General features: G+C 34.7%; 1 protein-coding gene across 1 annotated transcript; it reads left to right on the forward strand.

Annotated features, from left to right (window-relative positions):
- The first annotated feature begins 6,929 nt into the window (after positions 1–6,929).
- Positions 6,930–18,560, forward strand: LOC142346975 (uncharacterized). The gene is made up of 4 exons (XM_075398902.1): positions 6,930–7,320; positions 9,538–9,757; positions 17,268–17,576; positions 17,925–18,560. Exons 1-4 carry the CDS (start codon positions 7,136–7,138, stop codon positions 18,384–18,386), a joined length of 1,176 nt encoding a protein of 391 aa, XP_075255017.1. The 5' UTR covers positions 6,930–7,135; the 3' UTR covers positions 18,387–18,560.
- Positions 18,561–20,166: the final 1,606 nt, after the last annotated feature.

Here is a 20,166-nt window from a genome sequence, read left to right on the forward strand (position 1 = left end):
CTTGCTGCATTCAATTTTTATGCCTATTCGGAAAACTTAAAGCAAACTCAATATTAAACAATGACTTCAGACTAAGTAAATGTAGGTGACACTCGGACAGACGAAAAGTTTTTCTCATAGAGCCAACAAGTAGTAAGGTGTCTTTCTGGGCGTCTTTGAGACCTGCAATCGTCCTTATCGTCTTTGAGACCTGAAACCCGATGCAAAATGCGTTTCGCACTATTTTACTACCTCAAAATTTTTGAATTTTCCCTAAATATTTCATTTCTTTTGATGTTGAGGCTCAACAGGTAAGATTAGGTCAACAAAAATCGTCTTTGAGACCTGAAACGCGGCGTACAATGCATTTCACGCAATTTTAAAACTTCAGAGTTTTTTATTCTTTTTCATTTTTTTTCAAATTTTTCATTTCTTTTTTCATTGATGAGGCTCACTGGGTTTGATGACAAGATGGCAAACAATAAAACAGCAGTGTTACTTCCCAACTAACATCCAAAACAAACGATTCTCAACAAAAATGCCAAAAAGTTGAGAAAATGTGCCAAAAAATGTGTCTTATTTGGGCGCGCAACGGGGGTGGGGGACGTTTGGGTGTTACTGGTTTTGCAGGGGGCACATTTTTTTCGATTTTTGTAATATTTTGGCTTTTGGCTCTCAAAAAGGCCAAAAATTTACAAAAACTTCTTTTGTGTCCCCCGCTGAAAACCCAGCATCAACCAAATGTCCCCCTCCACCGTTGCGTGCCCAGTAAGACACCTTACTACTGAGACACGTAGAAAAAAGTTGAAGTTTTGTTCTTGGTGACAAAGAAACTCAGTAAATGTGAACTAATATGACTGCGAACATTATAAGCACAATCGTCAGTGAAACAATAGATAACCGATGTTGAGATCAAAACTTATAATGTGCATTTCATTATGGTAATTCTCAGTGCTCTTCAACAGTTGCTTTTTTTCTGGCAACAAAAATTTTTTCACAACTAGTGATCCAAAAAAGTAGCAGCAAAAAGGAAACAAATTTTTGATGGGTAGTTTATCTATGCTTATAAAGATTATCTGGATCTATTGATTTTTATCTTTAACCAAGTCAAATAAAAGGTCATACAAACTTCTCAAATTAAATAAAAAACAATAAATTTTAACACTTGCTTAAAAAAACTGCACAACAAAGAAAGTTTCTAAAAATTGTCTCTAACAGTGAAGGAAGCAGAACAGTTTTTTCAGAAGCAGGAAAAGAATATTTAGAGTTGTAACTGTTTTCGCTCAGCTTCAATGCTCGAAGTTCAAAAGCTGCATTGGAAGAATTAAACATCGAAAATTATAATCTGAGTAAGAAAACGTCTAGAGCGACTCTAAAAAGTCAACTGAAAAAAAAACAAAAAAATGTCCTGGTTGACTGGCAAACTCATAGCAAACTTTTTTTCAAAAACAACTAATGAACAGAATATCAGCTCAAAATTGATTCGATGTAGAAACTTGCAGTGTTCTTTTCACGTGAAATTTTCAAACTTGTTTTCACGTTCAAAATTTGAAACCAGACTATTTTGGAGAGCTCATTTCCCGATGTTTTGATTTTCCACGTGGTTCCAAAAACCGAGACCTTAATTTTGATAAGTTAAAAGAAGTATTGGAGTTTAATAATCTACTTTGACGGGTTTTTCACTGATAAAATTTTCACAATTGTGTCCTTTTAATATTTTGCGCAACGTTACGCTTAAAAAAGTAAATTTGCGATCTAATCACTTTGGCAATGTTTTATAAATATATTGTGTTTTTTAATCTTTCAAAAAATAATCATTTCTGCGATTGTTCTTTAAAAACCGCTTGTTTTTTTTGTAATAATGAATACTTTCAAAGAATATAGGCGTTTAAATTCATTGAAAGCGTTAGCCCAAACGCAATTGTTTTGTTTAAAAGTTTATTCTTAGCTTTACTATTAAATTCTGCCGTGTGATTCTGAAACTGATAGACATATCTCTTGAATAAAACACTTATTGATTATAAATGGTCTAATTGCTTGTTGTGAAACCTTTTCAAAGCAATTGATTGATTATTGGTTGATCAAATAAAAAAGTAAAGTTTTTTGATCACTCAAACTTTCTTGCGATGTCTGCAACCTTTTACTGCATCTTTTTGCTATAAAATTTTAGGTACAAGACCACAAAGATAACTTTGTGCAACTAACTTGTAAAACAATGTTGTACCTATTCATTAATGGTCATCTGCAACCCACTTATTTTTGTCAGCGTTTATTTATTATAACGACTCAGCTAGTACAACTCAACTCACTCTGCAAAGCCAATAGTTTTGATAACTTTATTTTTTTCATTTCATTCTCAAATTCCTTCCTAACCGTTTTCATATTGGAACTGAAAATTCTAGTCGTCATTCGCACCGGGAATACTAGGTCAGAACTCATTCAAAGGTACTTGCTTCCCGTACCGAACGGCAAGTCAATATCAGTACTGGGCAAGTCTAACTCCAAGTCTAGGTATCAGTACTGATTCAGAGCTTTGATCATAACACATTTAAGATATGTCAGACTTGGCCAAGACTTGGCAAGTCTTAATTCAAGTCTTGGCCAAGACTTGGCAGGTCTTAATCTAAGTCTTGGCCAAGACTTGGCAAGTCTTAATCCAAGTCTTGGCAGGCAAAAAACGTCAAAAATAGTAAAAAAAAAAACGTCAAAAATAGCCGAAAAATGTCAAAAATAGTTCTGAAAAACGTCAAAGATAGCCGACAACAAACAGCAGTGTATGGTATGAGGAAATTAGTAGCTCACAAGTGCACTGCAGTTGGCATAGAGACATTAAGGGAGAAACCAACAACCGACCCACCACTACAATGAGAAAAATAGGCACTTCAGTTGAAAATTGCACTTCTTGCAAAAAAAACATCTTTATCGGCACGCAGCTTGGATCACAATCCGAAAAAGATCAACTACCCTTGGAATCCCTTGGATTAATTAATACACAATTGTCAAAGCATTTGCACAATTTGAATTTGAAATGAAGGCTAGCAATGCACCAGTATGTTTGAATTAGAGAACTAGATGCAAAGAACTAATTGAGCTTGGAATAAGGTGTGGTTAAAAACCATGGAACCAGGCGGATTGCCGTACTGTATCTATTATATATCTTAGAGCTGGAAGAGAAAGACGACAAGTTTTCATCAGTAGAAAGCAACATTACGTAATAACTTCTATAATTACAACTGAGATAATAGTTAAATTTTTTTCTGATCTGGGACATCACTCCCAACAAGCAATAAGAAAAGATAAGACCTCCTTTTTCATAGTTTTAATTACACTTGCGAAAATTTTAACGCAAAAAGCACAGATTGCAATTCGTATTCACAATATTTTTAACGCAAGCAGACTGCAAGAAATTGAGAAGCCGAGAATAAAGAAAATGTTATTTAGTATACAATCAAGTACAAGAATTCTCTCTCAGACAAGATTTTGATAGGCGCATAACTGCAAGTTTTGTAAACACATATTTTTGTTTGACAAACAGATCTCTTATTCTATTTAAACACATGAATCGCTTGTCCTATTATAGATTGTCTTCATTCCTATTTGTCTTCAAGATAAGACCTGTCATGCTCACAGGAAGTTGTCATAAGACTGAAAGTATGTATCTTGAAATCATGCCACTTTGAGACAGCTCATCTCCAAACGGTATACTTTTCCAGGTAATTTGAGCCCACAACAATTCGAGATCCTAATGACCTTTTTGAGCATCAAAAAAGGACTTAAAATATTGGGCTATGTTAAGTTTCGGGGATCAAATAATAATTGATATTGAAAATCATAATGCAGTGACAAGACAAGTCAATTTTAATCTCAACTCTTTCTCCACACTAGAGCAGATTGAAAATGTCAAACAAGGGGTCCTTTAATTCGAGCGAGAAGAATAAAACAACAAAGCTATGTTATTTTACTAGCCAACTTTTATTACTACATCTAGAAATACAATCAAATTTAGTCAAACAATAAGCAAAATTCGGATCTTTTCCGTTTGTGCCCGCCAGCTTAGTGGGCGCATATTATTTGCGCCCCCCCCCCCCCCAGACGCACGTGCCATATTTTTACATAATGATTTACTATGTAATTGCACGTGCTCTGTAACTGGGGGCGCAGAACGTCCTGGGGGGCACAAACGGAAAAGATCCCAAAATTCACCTATGTGGACTCACTTTTGATATGAATTATATCAACAAGCCTTAATACACGCATGTGTAGTTTTTTATAAGCCCATAGTCTTCAATGACAGTTCAGCCAGTGTCCGTTTTTGTTTTTCATTTTTAAACTGTAAAATTAATCAGTCAGATATGCAAAAGTTGTCACAATTTTTGCCCAACAAGGCAGATACATGAGCTTTAGAATAGCTTAGCTTCGCAGCATCGCAAAAAACAAGTTTTGTCCAATTAGGAAAACATAAGAACAGATTTTTCAATAAGATTTGTGGCACTTTTCTCACATACTCCGATCATTAGTGATAGGAGTCTTTTCATTAGTCTTTTCATAAGTCGACCCATGACCAAGCTCCGAGCCAAAACCCAGATCACCTGTCGTTACATATTATACCATTACGTTAAAATAAGGCACGTGCGCCTAGGTGGTGCAAATAATATGCACCAACTGAGCTGGGGGGGGGGGGGACGGATAGGATCCCAATTCTCTCTGCCATTACTGCAGTTGCATTAGTATAGGTTACGTAACTGTGCATGAAATCTCTGAGAAGTTTTGAGGTTTATCGAAAACCGAGTCATGCAAAGTCCTGTACCCTCGTCTGAAACACGCAAATTCATGTTAAAACCACGGAAACTCAGCAGTGCTAAAATTTGAAATGCCGAAAATTGCTATGCGGTTAAGCAGAAGTTTAATTCCATTAACTTTCGTCTATACAAGTTGCCTATTTATCAAGGCTGCGTTACTTTGTAATCACTTCAAATTGTGGCTGAATATCTCCTAAAACACACAGGTGCACAATATTAATTGCCGAAATTTGCACAAATTTAAATGCCTGAAGTACTTATATAAAAACCCAGATGTTGACTTTCATTGATTTTTGTCGATTTAACACTTGAACTTGCGTGTTTAAAGCAGGGTTAATTGACTCTGTACACTCATTTCGAAAGTCACTAGTTCTCAGTGACTTCAAGCAGAGCAACGTAATCTACAGTTAAAACACGCAATTTGTATGTCTGAAATTTCCGAAACTTCGTGAAGTTCAACTTCTGGCTATGTATTTAGAAACTTCTGGCAGTTCAACTACTTGCATTGCAGACGTACGTCATTTTAAAACTTTCCCATACTTGTTTTCGTTTCACTCATTAGAGAACCCGGGGTAAAATTTACCAGGCGCAAAACTGAAGTCAAGCCTAATTTAGCTAATTTTTCTCTAGTTATCTGTTAATCCCTTAAATAATCCCGTGTTATATAAAACTCCACATAAATTAAAGACTTTGATAACTTTTTGGCCCTGACTTATCAAAAAATTCGAGTCCCTCCTCCCAACTAGTTTTTCTTAATATTTACCCCTCCTCAAACTACTACGGCTAGGATTCACTACAGGGGTTCTAATGGGAAGGATTCAAGAATTCAGTGCATGCAAATTTGATATGCTATTCGATAGTGGGAAATTTATTGAAACATTGTATCCCATTTGTATATCTTCGGCCCAGAACTCTATCTGTTTTCGGAGCTAAAACTAAGACATTCAAACAAAAATCTATAAAAATCTGAAATAAAAACCATAAAAATCTGAAATTTTGGTCCAAATTTGTCAGATTCCATGTTCTCGGCGTGTGTTTTCTGGTTTTGGCGTGTTTTTACTGATTTTGGCGGTTTTTTTGCTAATCTTAATACGTTTTATGCAACGTTTTAAGATTGTATGTCATCGTCAGGCTCAAAAAGTGCATCACCCAAAATTTTAAATTTACGAAATTTTCCCAGTTTTTCATGATTTTGCTCTGAACATCATGGGAATCAAAACCAAGAATGTTCAGTCTATTTTCAGAAAAAAAAGTATCTATGGGACTTATACTGCACATCATGAGTTAAAAGATACTCTTAGGATACACTGATACAGTACTGGGCTGACGATATACAATTGGAATACAATGTTTCAGCACTGATTTACTATGTTACTAGGGTCCGGGAAGTTTCATCTGAAAATCACATAAAGTGGTTTTAAATTGCCTCTCTTATTTTCAAGTAGTGACATGGTACTTAGACTATGTTAGAGTATACACTCCAGAAAGTAAGTTGTAATCATAAGATGGAGCTTGAAATGATAGCTCAATTTAAGAGAGCATAGTAAGACTCTCGCATTGTTGACCAGTTGGCTCAGTAGAGAGCACAGGATTGCAATCAATTAAGAGATTGTGGGGTCGCAACCAACATAGGTCCCAAACTTTACTCTCACTATAATGGTGTTGACATAGAATCAACATAACGAGCAAAGAGTTGCTCTAATAGAGTATTTTTGAATTAGAATAAGTTTGCGCTGTGAAAGCCCGGAACAATTCCCCCGTGTTCTGAATAATTTTTTGCTAATAATGATTATTTAACAGATGTGCGTGATTTTTGTATCCTGCAATAACGCAGTACTACAAGCAAAAATAGTCATCACCACTGAATATTACGTCAACCATACAATACTGCTGCTGCTTCTTACTGCAGCTGTTCAATAATACTTACTATTTGGGTAAACGAACGAAAAATGGGTTGCATTATAGGACATTTGACGTGATCTTCAGTATCTATGGACAGCTATACTAACGTATAAAAAACGCGCTTGTAATTTATGCACATTAGACTACAGCTTTCGGCACTTGTCATTAATGGTTTCACTTGCTTTTTCGGCCGTTTTTCAAGCCATTACAAACTGGATATGTTGAGAAGCAGTAGTCTAATATACACCTATAAAAAGATTTGATCCTTAAAAAGTCAACGCTGATGCCTTCCTAAGAAAAGGCAAAAATTTGATATCGCAGAGACAATTAATCTATCAACCAGGATGTTGCTGACGTTTAAGAAGTATTTGATTTGAATTCTGTTGACATCAGAAATATATACTAAAGCTGTTCTTGAGACTGCTAGGTAAAGATTGATGATTTTATGATCAGAGATGAGTACAAGTCAAGAACTGGTGTCGGTGTTGCGAGAGAGATTCTTTCAAAGTGAGGAGCGGGTGGACTTCCAGAAGACTTTTATGAACTACGCCAGAGATCAGACATGCAGAGAGGCCAAGATGACTGTAATGACACTGCGACAAGTCCTGGGTGTTTATTTGGACATCAGACCAAATGACAGGCTAGTTTAATGAAGGCAGTAACTTTGTATTTTGTACATTGACCGATGATATTTAGATCAACCAACTATTGGCATGAAAAAACATATTTAATTTTAAAATAGCATGACTTCAGCTGAATTCGTTTATGTCCTATATGGGCCGAGGTGTCCTGAGTCAATGAAAGTCATGAGAATTATTGTTCAACCTAATCTTGAAGACACAAAAGCAACGAATCTTTAACTTGCCTCGAAATTACTATATAAGTTGAGAATTCCTGATACACTTCAAAAAAGTATAGTCAAATCAAGGCTGCCTTCTCTATCTCCAATGTTCGACAAGAAATTGCGCAAACTTGCATTTCGAGAAACTTTTTACATCCTTACTCTCCTACACTAGTTTTCTTATTGTCTCTTTCTTAAAGCTAAAATCCTTTCTTTATAAATTGCTCGACTTTTCGCTTGACTATTTTGCGCTTCTCTTCTAGAACAATCTTTGACTTCTCAAGTGACTTTTTCTCGCTTTCGTTCTTCATTTTTGTGTGATTTCTATTGTTCTCACTCCGAAGTAAATCTTGTAGCTAAAATAAAATTGATTGCAGCATAGCAAAATAAGGTCCTGATAGCCGAGTGGACAGTGCGTCTGGTTAGCGATCGGGAGGTCAAAGGGTCGAAACTATAAAATGCTATGCTGAAGCATCAAAATAAAGAGTTTATTTATCAAAAACCAGTTGTTCAGCAAATCAAGTTGGCTTTCCCGACTTCTTGTTATAATGAATTCAATCAAACAATGCGGAAGTTTGCGAAAAAATAGCAGAAAACCATCAAAATGTGACTAATGAAGTTGACCCGATTGGTAAATTTAACTCATAATTTTTTATAAATGCTATAAACTTGTTTATAAGAGCTATATTGCGGTGCTCTTGTTTTTTTACAATTCAAAAAATTAGAATTGTATTGCTGCTCTGTCTTTTTTAAAGATCTACTCACACATTTTCATGATTTTTGAAATTAAATTGTAGTGCAATTGATTTTGGTGAAGCCAAAACAATAAGTGAAGCGAAAAAGCAAGCGGTTTAGCAGCGTGAAATGTCTTCACTCGATTTTTAAAGTGGAATGAGAAAACAGTGTTTGAACAAAAATTTGATTTCTCGATTGTTATTATTTTGCTTAAATTTTTACAGTTTTTTAAATTTTTTTCATTGCATTTTTTTCTAAACGTGTTTCCCAATCCATTAATTGTCCATTCGAGATCTAGTTTTTCGTTTACTAAATGAAAATTCTTTGAATTGTAGGTCAGGATTTGTCCTGCTATGTTTTTTCGTTTCGTCGTCTAACGCTCTTTTTCTTTTTACATTTGTTCACACAGCAAAGCTGAAAAAGTCCATTTTTTTGAATTACTTTTTCCTCGCTAACGGCAGTTGTGCGCGTGACGTCATGTTTCAACCTCTCTAACAAAATTTATAGGTAATTTGCGTAATTAGATTTTGATCATACGTGACTTACCTCACTCAATAGAATGATTTTTGCATTTTAAATTTTAGGTGTTATTTGAATTAGTTTAAGGTCAAAAGAACTCGTATGTTTCATAGAGGGCTCTTATGAAAAGTCTCCTGCGCAATGAATTTTGACAAGCTTTTTTGATTTATCGCTGAGTGATTTTTACATAGCTTTATGAGCGGCGTCGATAACTTCTTCAAACTATATCTGTAATTTTTCAACTTATATCTGTACTTTTTACTATCTTTATTATACGGCACGCAAGTCCATTATTTCGCAGCTATTTCCGTAATCTGCCGGCTGTGTTTTACGATCCAATCCTCGACTTTGTTTTTCATTGCTCTCGTATAGAAGCAGTTATTGTAAACGTGCCTGTCTTTTTTTGCAAAGTTTTTGCTTGACAGTTTTGACTTTTCGAGTGACTTTTACGCCCTTTACTTTTTGCGTTTTGCATGATCTAAAATTCCCTCTCAATCACAATTTCAAGCAGCTGAACTCAATTGGCGGCAGTTTAATACTAAAAGTCAGATGAAAAGTGCGCATAAACTGGTGCCATTTTTTACTTTAAATCTTAATAGTGGTATACATTAACCTCTGATGTGCTTATTTGAAGCCCACTATTGAACTTCTTAGTCCCGTTTCGCCCCTCCTCTCGACTGAAGCAGGCTGCAAATTGATTAGAACTCCCACTAGTCGTTCGAGAGCAATTCTTCAGACGTTTAGTCGGTTTTGTTGTTATAGTAAATACAAACTGATCCCGGACGTGGTTAATCTGATTGGTTTAACAGACAGGAACATGAAGGTAGACTGTCAGCAAGTGATGGACCACGTGTTTGGAAAACATCTCACATCAAACAGTAACAACAACAACAGTTGCTATGGCAACACGTTAGAAGTCACCTGTAATGACTCACGACTGTCAAATGACAGGGGAAAGCGACCTGGCATCGCATTTTGGAGCGTGAGTCTACAAACGAAAACTATTCAGGGAAAAGTGTTGTTTCTTTAACATTTCACCAGTTAATTGATTCACAATTAAATTTTAATTTGCACGAATTTGTATGGAAGCGTACAAGTAATTTACATAAATAGGGTATCTCGGTCATTGTTTCAGTAAAAAAGTAAACGTAAGTAAATATGAGCTTAATTTCGATGAAAAAAAGTAACTTTGGGCGTAAAATTCGTGCATTTAGTCCTTTTTCGCGTTGCCAACTCAACACGGATAGCGCTGAAATCCGGCCAATCCTAACACCGACAATTTAATTACATCTTTGTTTTTAGCAATTATATTACCCGGGTCGAGATGTCAGCGCCGTTTCAGCGCATCTTTTTGTAAGAAATGCGCTGAATGCGCTGAAATTATGTCAGACAAGCGCTGAATGCGCTGAAATGCGCTGAAACTTCGAGATGGCGCTCAAACTTTTTAATTTCAGCGCACCATCAGCGCATTTCTTACATAATTTCAGTGTATTTTCATCGCATTTCTTATATAACTTTCAGCAGCTTTTCAGTGCATTTCTTAAAAAGTTTCAGCGCATATTCAGCGCATTCCTTACATGATTTCAGCGCATTTTCAGCACATTTCTTACATAATTTTAGCGCTTTTCATATCAAACGTTTTATTATTATAAGCTCAAATTAAATGGGAAGCATTTCAATTCTCAATAGCGCAGTGGATTAATTGATAGATGAGACACAATGATCGGGGTTCAAGCCTCGGAGCGAAAGAAAAGAGCTGAACTTTTTGAAAATTTCAGCACTTTTCAGCACTTTTCAGCGCACATCAGCGCATTATTATGTAAGGTTTTTGCGCTGAATTTTTAGAAAATTGAGCGCATTTCAGCGCATTTCTTACATATTGTTTGGAAATTATCTCGACCCAGGTGACCCTGTGGTCTTTTTTGTAATGGAATTTCTTGCTTGACCAACTTTTCGTCTGACCCATTTGAGTTTTGGAACTCAAAAACGGGATAAACAGGTAACACCCGGAGGGCATTAAGTTCTCTTAGATCCTTACGGTTTATTAGTTGCTAAGTATGTGATTCACCGAAACTCTTCTGGAGGCAAAAATTCTTCTGCAGAGCCCCCAATACCCACTTCCACCCCCCCCCCCCCCCAATCTCCACCCCTGTACATTGTTGCACCCATAATCCAGCGCGCTTGCTAGTTGTTTAGACCACTTGGCCCGACGTTAATTGGTTAGGCTATTGTTTCTTTTGTTGCATGCGCAATAATTTACATACGTTTATCGATAGAAAGACAGATTTGACGGGATGAAAAGAACTGCAGAAATTTTGAAAGCTTTCAAATTACAAAAAAATAGCAGATATTGCATTCAATATAGCATGGCTATTTATTCTCTAGTAGTATGATTCCACAGCGTATAAGAATATCAATATTTTTTGGTAGTGTACTCTAATTTTTCTTTATTTTGCTGTTTTTGATCATCGGGTTTTAATAAAACTCGTAACTCTACGTTATAAAGTGAGCGTAAGCTATTTCTCCCCGTATATTATTAACCACTGACTCACCTCTAGATTTCAGTTGAAAACTTTATTAATACAGTTGAAAATGCTTTTTTTCAAAAACTTTTCTCATTATAGTTTTCTTTTCTTTAACTTTTCTGTCGGTTCTACTAAACAACTATCCAATTTTGGTTATTTATCAAAGCATTTGGGGGGAAAAAGAAACATAAAACTCGGTTAATGGTATCAAACTCGGTTAATATTTCTTACGTTTTCACCAATCCTTAATTAAATTACTTAACTGATGGACTCGCTTTTCTTAGTTAACTAATTGTTCCGACCCCACTTGTGGGGGAAGGAACTATATACTCAAATGCGTTTTTTTTTTGTTCAGTCATTTGTGACCGATCGATATATTCATCGTAGAGAAATGTGAGTGGTATCATTAAAAAGCTCGTCCAGCCTAGAATTTAAAATTAAAAAGATTTTTTTTTGAATTTCGTATATTTTGAGGAGTTATCAAGGATTGAAGTTTTGTGTGAAAACGTGATTTTTGGTATGATTTCGTTCACTTTTAGTGTAATTTTTCTTCAAATTCTGATCTTTTCTTTAAAAATTTTTTATTAAAAATTATATTTTAGGCCACAAGAGGAATCAATTTTGTAATCCTAATACACGAAAGGTGATAAATAGACTAGTTCTGGACTCATAGGGAAGTTTACTATAAAAAAAAATTCGAATTCTATTTGAGAGCTATCTTTTCTTTTTTAGAAAATTTCATATTTTTTAGGTCACCTAGAGACTGATCACATTTCATATCGATGTTTGGTTAATGATAAACCTTATTTACAGTAAAACTACGCCTAGTGAACAAAAAACACGTTTTCGAGGAACCGCACATGTTTTTTATGGCTTCGACTCTGAGCTTTTTAAATTTTTATTGAAATTTTTATTTTCTTTTGAGGTTTAAAAGAATTTTTGCCATTTGCCTATGGCATTGAATTGTTGACTAGAAGTGTAATGGGTTTCGTAATGAATATTAGTGAAGCCATTCAGTGCGTTGATTGGACAGCTAATGGCTGTTAAGACTTTATATATAATTTATCGAAATTTTTTTTTTTTAAATATTAACCGATCATAAACTTATTTCAGTAAACTGTAAGTCAGCCTCAGTACTGACAGGATCTACATCCTTTCTAGTGCAACCGAAACTTATCTGTTCCGCGGTTTTATCTTCTAACTATTGGCTTAATTATTTCGATGCCACAAGATTTCAAAAACAATTTTAAAATTTTTAAATTTTTTTCGTATTATTGAATACTTTTGAAACTTTATCACGTAATTCTAACGTGGATAGCTCACAATGGCTAAAAAAAACGTACAATGGATCATAGATAAAGTCTTCAGAGAAAGGCTCATGGTTTAAATGGCTTCGACATTTTCTTCTCGCACTTTTCTACTGATTTTTTGGTTTTTGCCTGGATTTGTTGTTATTCTCATGGTCATAAGACAAATTGTGATATCTTATAGATTACCCAAGCACGACAAACATCTTTGTCTTTCTATCGAGTCATGACTAGCATATTTATTGACTTATTGTCTATTGAACTTATTGTCTATCAAGACTTTAAAAATAATTTTTCAAAAAAATTTTTTTGAACATTAACCAATTTTAAACTTATTTTCATGATTTGTAAGAAATTCTCAGTAATGACCAGAACCCTTTCCTTTTGTTTCTACAGCAATCTGAAATATTTTGTTTACCATCTTTTTGTAACTCCTGGTTTTATGGCTTCGATGCCACAAGATTTCAAAGAAAAATTTAAAGTTTTGTATATTTTTGTATATATGGTTACTGTTGAATTCTTATCACATTATCCTAATATTGATAACTCCCATTGGATTTGAGAAGACGTTAATTGGCGCATAGATAAATTTTGAGATAAAAAGATATGGTTTCAATGGCTGCGACACATTCTTCTCGCACTTTTCTAATGAATTATTGGCTCCTGTATTTATTTTTATTCTCATAGTCATAAGACTTATTGTGATATCTTATTGATTACCCATGCATCAAAAACATCTTTTTCTTTTTATCGAGACATGACTAAGCTTATTTGTTGAATTCTGTTGAAAGGTATTGAATTTAATGGCTGTTAAGACTTCAAAAAAATTTTTTCGAAACAAATTTTTGAAAATTAACCAATCGTAAACTTATCTTCGTGAATTGTACGAACGTCTCACTAATTAACGGAACTCGTTCTTTCCGACTTCAACAACAATAATCTATTTTGTGGCTTTATCTTTTAACTATTGGTTTGATAAAAATCGATGCGCTAGTTTTCATAAACTTTTTAGACAAATGGAAAAATTTTAGACTTGTTTTTCGTTCTTCTGAAACCTCATCACATTATCATAATAGTGTTAGTTCCAATTGGCTTAGAAAAGATGTTCAATGAATCATAGATAAGGTTTTCAAAGAAAATCTTATGGTTTAATTGGCTTCGACAATTTCTTCTCGCACTTTTTTGCCTGAATTTTTTGTTTTTGCCTGTTTTTGTTCTTGTTTTCTTAGTCAATGACTTATTGTAATGTCTTATCGTATCGATGACGTGTCAATGACAAAATTCCTTGTCGTTCCATTGAGGCAAAACTCTTATGCTCCCATCAAACGCTTCTATTGCCTTTCGCTGAAAGCAATTTAGTTTAATGGCGTTGATACTAACGGATTTCTCAGAAATTTCGTGGTTTTAATGTATTTGTTCAAATTTTGAAGTCATATTGAAAAAAGAATCTCAAATTATTTAAAAAGTAATGGTTGGTAGAAAAGTCATTACCGAAAAATTATTTTTTAAAGGCTTCGACACTTTTCTCGCTCAATTTTTTTTAGTTAGCGGTTTTTGCCTATTTTTTTAATCTTTAGGCAGGCTTAAAATGCTAACCGATCTCAAAAGCTTGTAATTGAGTTTTCAAGGATTGATGTTACCCCAGGCAGTCAATTTTTAGCGAATAGTCTCGAAGTTTATGATATTATACAATTTCAATGTTTTTTTTTCAATTTCTCAGTTTTTGTTGTTTTTTTCGTCAAGTTGTAGCTTATTCTCATCATTGAGAGTTCTCATTCAATTTATTGTATTCGAAAATGTTAAATGTGTAGCGATATCATTTCGTAACTGATGTTTTGTTTGTGGACAATATGCGTTTAAATAAAAGTTTTAGTGGTGTACTTGTGTTACTTTCTCTTCTTTTAGCGCATTCGCGTAATAACAGATCCCAATGATTTTCAAATGTGGCCCAAATGCACTTATATACTCTTTCAGTATACTTTTATTTGCATTAGTATGAATTAAAATGGAAGGAAGAATACATAGTATTCAGATAACAGCTATTGATTTTAAAGGCTTCAAAAATTTGTGTTTTCGCAAATTGTTTAATTTTTTTTGAGTTTTTCTGCTTCTGTAGTGCGTTCCTATGGCTTAATCTAACCAACGACAGGTCCTATTGTTTTCCTAATGAATGTTTAGTAAATTTATTAAGAATTGTTTTGTTAAGAGCTAATGATTTTTAAGACCTTAGAAATTATTCGTTTTCCTTTTGTCGACTTTGTTTCCTAGGCTCATTAAAGAAAATTGCCATCTGCTGTATAGTATGGACAAAGTAAATTTGTGCAGTTAAGGTTTTATACGATTGCATTTTGGCGTTGTTACTAGGTGCGTTCAAATAAGATGCTTAGTTTTTGCTGTGCAATTTTTGTTCTTGCTTCTTTTGTTGTTTGTGTTTTTCTCGTAGTTTTTTCAGTGAAAGATCTCGTCAGCGCTGTAATGAGGCATGGCATTATGTAATTCAATAAGTAGTTGGGTTTTTAAACGTTTTTTTAAAACTCAAACATCTCTTTTTATTATCTCTTCTTTTGGTTGACAATTAAGTCAAATGTGTAGATGAGCTCGGGTCGGAACAACATGTGCGAACGCACATTAACGAGCATCCTTGTTTGGATATAATGAATTATTCTGAGCAGCAAGAGACCAAAATTGATTCGATGAAAACTGAGATGAATTCTTTTCGAGTTTCTCTTTTATTTGAGATGTTTCACCACAATGGAACATTGAACGCCTTTGGCTCAGACTAAAGTCAAAACTTTATAGAAATTTATAAGGAAATCTTATATGTGGCTTATATTTTTAATTACAGTGGTCCACGATTCAAAATTATAACTAATATGCTGTCCCATTAAAGATATGAACCAACCTTGGTAATTTGAGTATTTGAAGGCTATTATTAAGGCGCTGTCCTATTTTTAGTACATTTCACAGAAACCGAGTTGCATCGGGGCGCTGTATTTTTTGGAATTAAAAGAATTTGAATTTTATTGCGGTGCTGCCTATTTTCTAAAATATCGATAAACATTTTCACGATTTTGAACTCCAATTGTAGTGATGATTGTGGTCACACTGAAAAAGGACGTGGAGGGAAAAAACAAGGAAATTTGTGGCGTTAAACAACAATTTTTGTGACCTTTCCCATAATACCCCCACAAGTTTAGTGGATATGTAAAGTAGAGCCCCCAATCATGGTAATTATTCCATAACGAGGGGCTATACTTTCTTGTGAGGGTATAAAGTGGTGTTTTCTTCACAGCGATAAATTTGACTTTTGTCTTTGATTCTTTGTATTTGACTTTGTATTTGACTTTGATTCTGTTGTTGTTTCCATTTATGTTTTTCCTTTCTGACTGGTTTTGTCAATCAATTAATATAATAGTTCATTCTTCGCCTAGTTTTTGGCTAGTCAAAAAAATTTTTTTTGAATTGTTGATCAGGACATTTCCTGCTATGTATTCCCAACTCGTTTTACCTTTCGATCACGTTTTTCTTTTTATATAAATCACGTCTTCGAAGTTCGATTTCTAACTTACCTCAGGCGCCGTTTGAAATAAACATAATTCGAAAATTATTGAGCAATATTGCGCATATACGTTAAGTTCAAAATGAGAAGTCAAAAGAAATGGAATAAACCAATAAAGCCCAGGTGCTAACACTAAACGTTCAAAGATTTGTGCAATAGACTATCGAAGTTAATTAGAGTGTACTGCTAATTGAAGTTACTTTTGCGCTTATAGTCCTCCAGTCTGAGTTAACTGTTTTTAGTGAACTTAATGAATTTGCAGAAAGAGTTAGAACACTTTTTAAAACCTAAAAGAAAATTAGACTGTGATCAGTTTTCTTTTTTTTTCTGATTACTCTCAATACGAATGTTCAGCAATGGGGTCGGCTAATTTCAGTCAATTTGCTTGTTATGTTGCATCTTTTGAAACGTTTTGTCAAATAATTTTTAACATCATTTTGGTTTTTCCACAAAATATACGGAACAAGCAAACAAAAAACCTGAGAACGAAAAGTGGACGGGATGTTGATTATATTGCTTGCAAAAAATATGTTATTATTCAGGAGAAACAATTTTTATGAAGTGTCTTCAGTGTGATTTCAAAAAAATCCTGGCTCCATGAAGTGTAAGAGTCGAAAAATAAACAATTGGGAGGGGGTCAATGTGCATTTGCCTGCTTCAACCATGGGTTGGTTGATTGTAGCCTGATTTAGCAGGGAAAAAACTACACTATGGAGCTTCAAATAATGTTAAAATAAGCTTCTTATAATAAACAATAACTCAAGTTTAAATTTTCTTTTTAAAAGTTTACCAATTGTGATACCAACTTTTAAGATGACTTTCAGTGGTAAATTGCCACTAATTGAGCTTAGCTGCTCAAAATTGTGAATGGGAGAGCAATTTAGATCACGAACAACTAGATATTGATAAGAAGTCAATCCAAAAATAAAATTGTTCAATCCAAGAGTCCAAATTTTGCAAACGACACGACTACAATAATTGCTTTAAAATTCGTTCGAGAGCATTTAATAAAACTTTAATACGAACCACATTTTTTATAGCAGAGAATGTTATCAGAGAAAATGTTTTACAATGAGCTTTGCGAATGAGTTAAATTTTCAGCGAAGCGCCAACTCGAGTGCCAAACGAGACTCGGCTAAAAGCAGTGGACATTGTTCAGTTATGTCGCCATCTAAAAATTCCTACAATGCAATCTCATCACATGATCTCAATAACCCAACAGGCCGACAGAGTTTGACAAACCGCAGCAGTGGAGGAAGTCTGAACAAAAGAAACACGTTCACAAAAGAAGGAATTATCAATTCTACAGCTTCAGCTCCTACAAAAAGCAGCGGAAACAATAGTGGTGTGAATGCAAGTGCAGTGGATGATCTGCAAAGACAGTATAGAATGGCCGTCATTGACCTTCAGGTATCCAAAAATGGACACTATTTAGCTGTTTGACAATTTCTTTGAGTGAGTTTTCTGACTGACTGATTTCTCATAACAATTCTCAGTTAAGTTTACACAGAAAATTAATACACGATGCAAAATATTGGATGATATTTTGCATCATAAAATTTTCAGACATTAAATTAAGTCATTGGGCAAATATTTTAAAAAAAACTAGGAAAATCGGGGCAAATTTCATCGCCTATAAACGCATATTTCATTGCGTGAAAAAGGGTAAATTTCATCACGATAAATGAAATAAATGAAAAAAAACAGACCAGGGCAAAATTTATTTACCAATAAATCCTGAACTTTTTTCAACTTTAGGTTGCCGAGTACGACAACAAACTCTATCGCAACACCCTCGATCAGCTTAAGAAACAATTGGAATCGGAGAAGATGAAGCACGAGGAACTCAAAACCAAGTTTGAGATCCGCAAGCGCAAGTTTCGAAACGTCAAGCTCAAGTTCAGAAACAACTCGGAAGTGTTGCTAAGAGAAATAGTCTCCATGACGCACAAATGCAACGAGGCTTTCAATCAAAACATGGACGAAAACAAAAGTCCTACGCGCAATAGTAAGAAGCCGTTATTTAGGAAAATTGCAAACAGTCGTCAAAAAGAAACAACTACAAGTCAGGAGTCAGATGGAAATGCAACCGAAAAGAAAAAACAGGGAAAAACTTTGATTATTGGGGACGTTAAGTGCGATTCAGACATTGAAACCGCGGGTGCCGGAATGGGTGATTCTTTGATCAAACCGGTACTGATTCCTCTCAGTGACAGATGACGCCAGAATCGTCGCAAAGTGGTCACTGGTCCTTCTTCTGACGTCACCGTTGTTACGAAATTACCAGGGCCTTTCAAAAATCTATACATCAACCACAAATTGATAGCAACTGAAAACAAAAGATGCCTAAAACTATAATGTACATGAAGTTTTAAACTACATACGCAATTAAAAATTCCTAAGTTTGCAATGTTTTAGTTAGGAAAGATGCAGATCAGAAACTTCAGCTCACAAAAAATCTACTGCCAGAAAATATAGAAGCAAATCCCATTAAAATAACGTTTCCCAGTGCAAAGCTCCACGCAATAAGATCTGAAATTTATTTTTTAGGACAAAACCACCTCATAATTTGCTGGATTGTCTTGAAAAGCTCTTTCAATAGATACTGAGTTTTTCTCGGGCATCTTTTGAGTGCTTTCGCAGTTTTTATTCCATTCTAAAAATACAACCTATCAAAGGCAAGGTATGGACTGTCTGCGCTTGGTTTAACCGAAGCATAGTTTCTTGCTATGTTTTTTCTCCAAGGTTATCTACCAAAATTTAACATCAGTGTAATTGAAATGCCCGACACATATTTCAAAATTTTACGAACAGAGACAATATTAATTTCTTTCGTTCAAAACAAACAATATTCAAAGCAACAAAGAAACTAAACTTAAGACCTAGTTAGTTTTTAACGCCTTGCAATTAAACAAACATAACCGAATAACGATGGGCTAATTGCTCTCAAACGACCGCGGGTGGTTGGCTTTGGTTGTAGACAACTGGGTATTGGGATAGAAACAAACTTCAATTTTTTAAGATTAAGAACTGCCCTTTACACAATGCAATTTTCTCCACAAAACAGTTTTGGCAAACCGCATACTTAGAAAATAGCGAAGCGCAAGGATCTAAGAGAGTTGCTCAGACACTTAAAGCGCTGCGGGCTTTAGCTATTTATCCCGTTTTTGATTACCAAAAGATAAATCCGTCAGACCAAAAACTGTTCAAGCAAAAATTTACACTAAAAATATACTTATGGTTTGAAGGGTGGTTCTTACAGCCCCCCCCCCTCACTTCAACGCCTCCCCAATCCCCACCCCTGCACATTGTTCAGCCATAAGGACCCCGTGCAGCCAAAACCCCCTCCCATTGTTGCCCCCCTCGATGAAACGGAACGATTAATAAAGATTTCTACGGACTTTAGGTGGACAAAATTTGAGGTTTTCTTTTGGAATTTTGTTACATTTTCGGTTCTTCACCCTTTAAGCAATTGCGCTCTGTAAATAGCTCTTAACTTTTGGTGCTAATGGTGCAGCATTGTTCTCAATAATTAACTTATGTATCCTAAGTGGTCAATGATTATGTCTAATAATATCACTAGATATCCGTATTTTTTAGAGTTAGTTGTTTAAGCAAGCACTAAGCTAAATTTCCCACCAGCAACTCTAATTGGAAAGCAGTTTTAATAATTTTCTTCAAATCAACTAGCCGACAATTTTCTTAGTCATAATTAGATAGTTGATGACAAAAAGAGCTAATTCTGAAAAAAAATAAGCTTATTTGTCCACTCCTATTTCCAATTCTAAGATTTATTGCATTAAATTGCTCCGTTTTTTGCAATTCTTCAAATAATTTTTTTCTTCATTTCTGAAGCTATAACAAAGATCTGTTATCGAACTAATTGCTCCCGGACATGATGGGCTCAACATGACTTGCTTCTAGACTACAAAAATTCCTTACGTTGAAAACCAAAATTTAAATTTAAATGTGCACCAATTGCGCGCTCACTTTTCATATA

Source organism: Convolutriloba macropyga, chromosome 1 (assembly GCF_964194025.1).
Source record: "Convolutriloba macropyga chromosome 1, txConMacr16.3, whole genome shotgun sequence".
In the NCBI taxonomy this organism is placed as follows: Eukaryota; Metazoa; Xenacoelomorpha; order Acoela; family Convolutidae; genus Convolutriloba; species Convolutriloba macropyga.

Excerpts from the sequence above, each read along its gene's own strand:
- LOC142346975 (XM_075398902.1), top strand. The coding sequence starts at position 7,136 with ATGAGTACAAGTCAAGAACTGGTGTCGGTGTTGCGAGAGAGATTCTTT. Across the intron at positions 7,321-9,537 it reads GACATCAGACCAAATGACAG|TAAATACAAACTGATCCCGG; the intron begins GCTAGTTTAATG and ends TTGTTGTTATAG. Across the intron at positions 9,758-17,267 it reads CTGGCATCGCATTTTGGAGC|CGAAGCGCCAACTCGAGTGC; the intron begins GTGAGTCTACAA and ends TTAAATTTTCAG.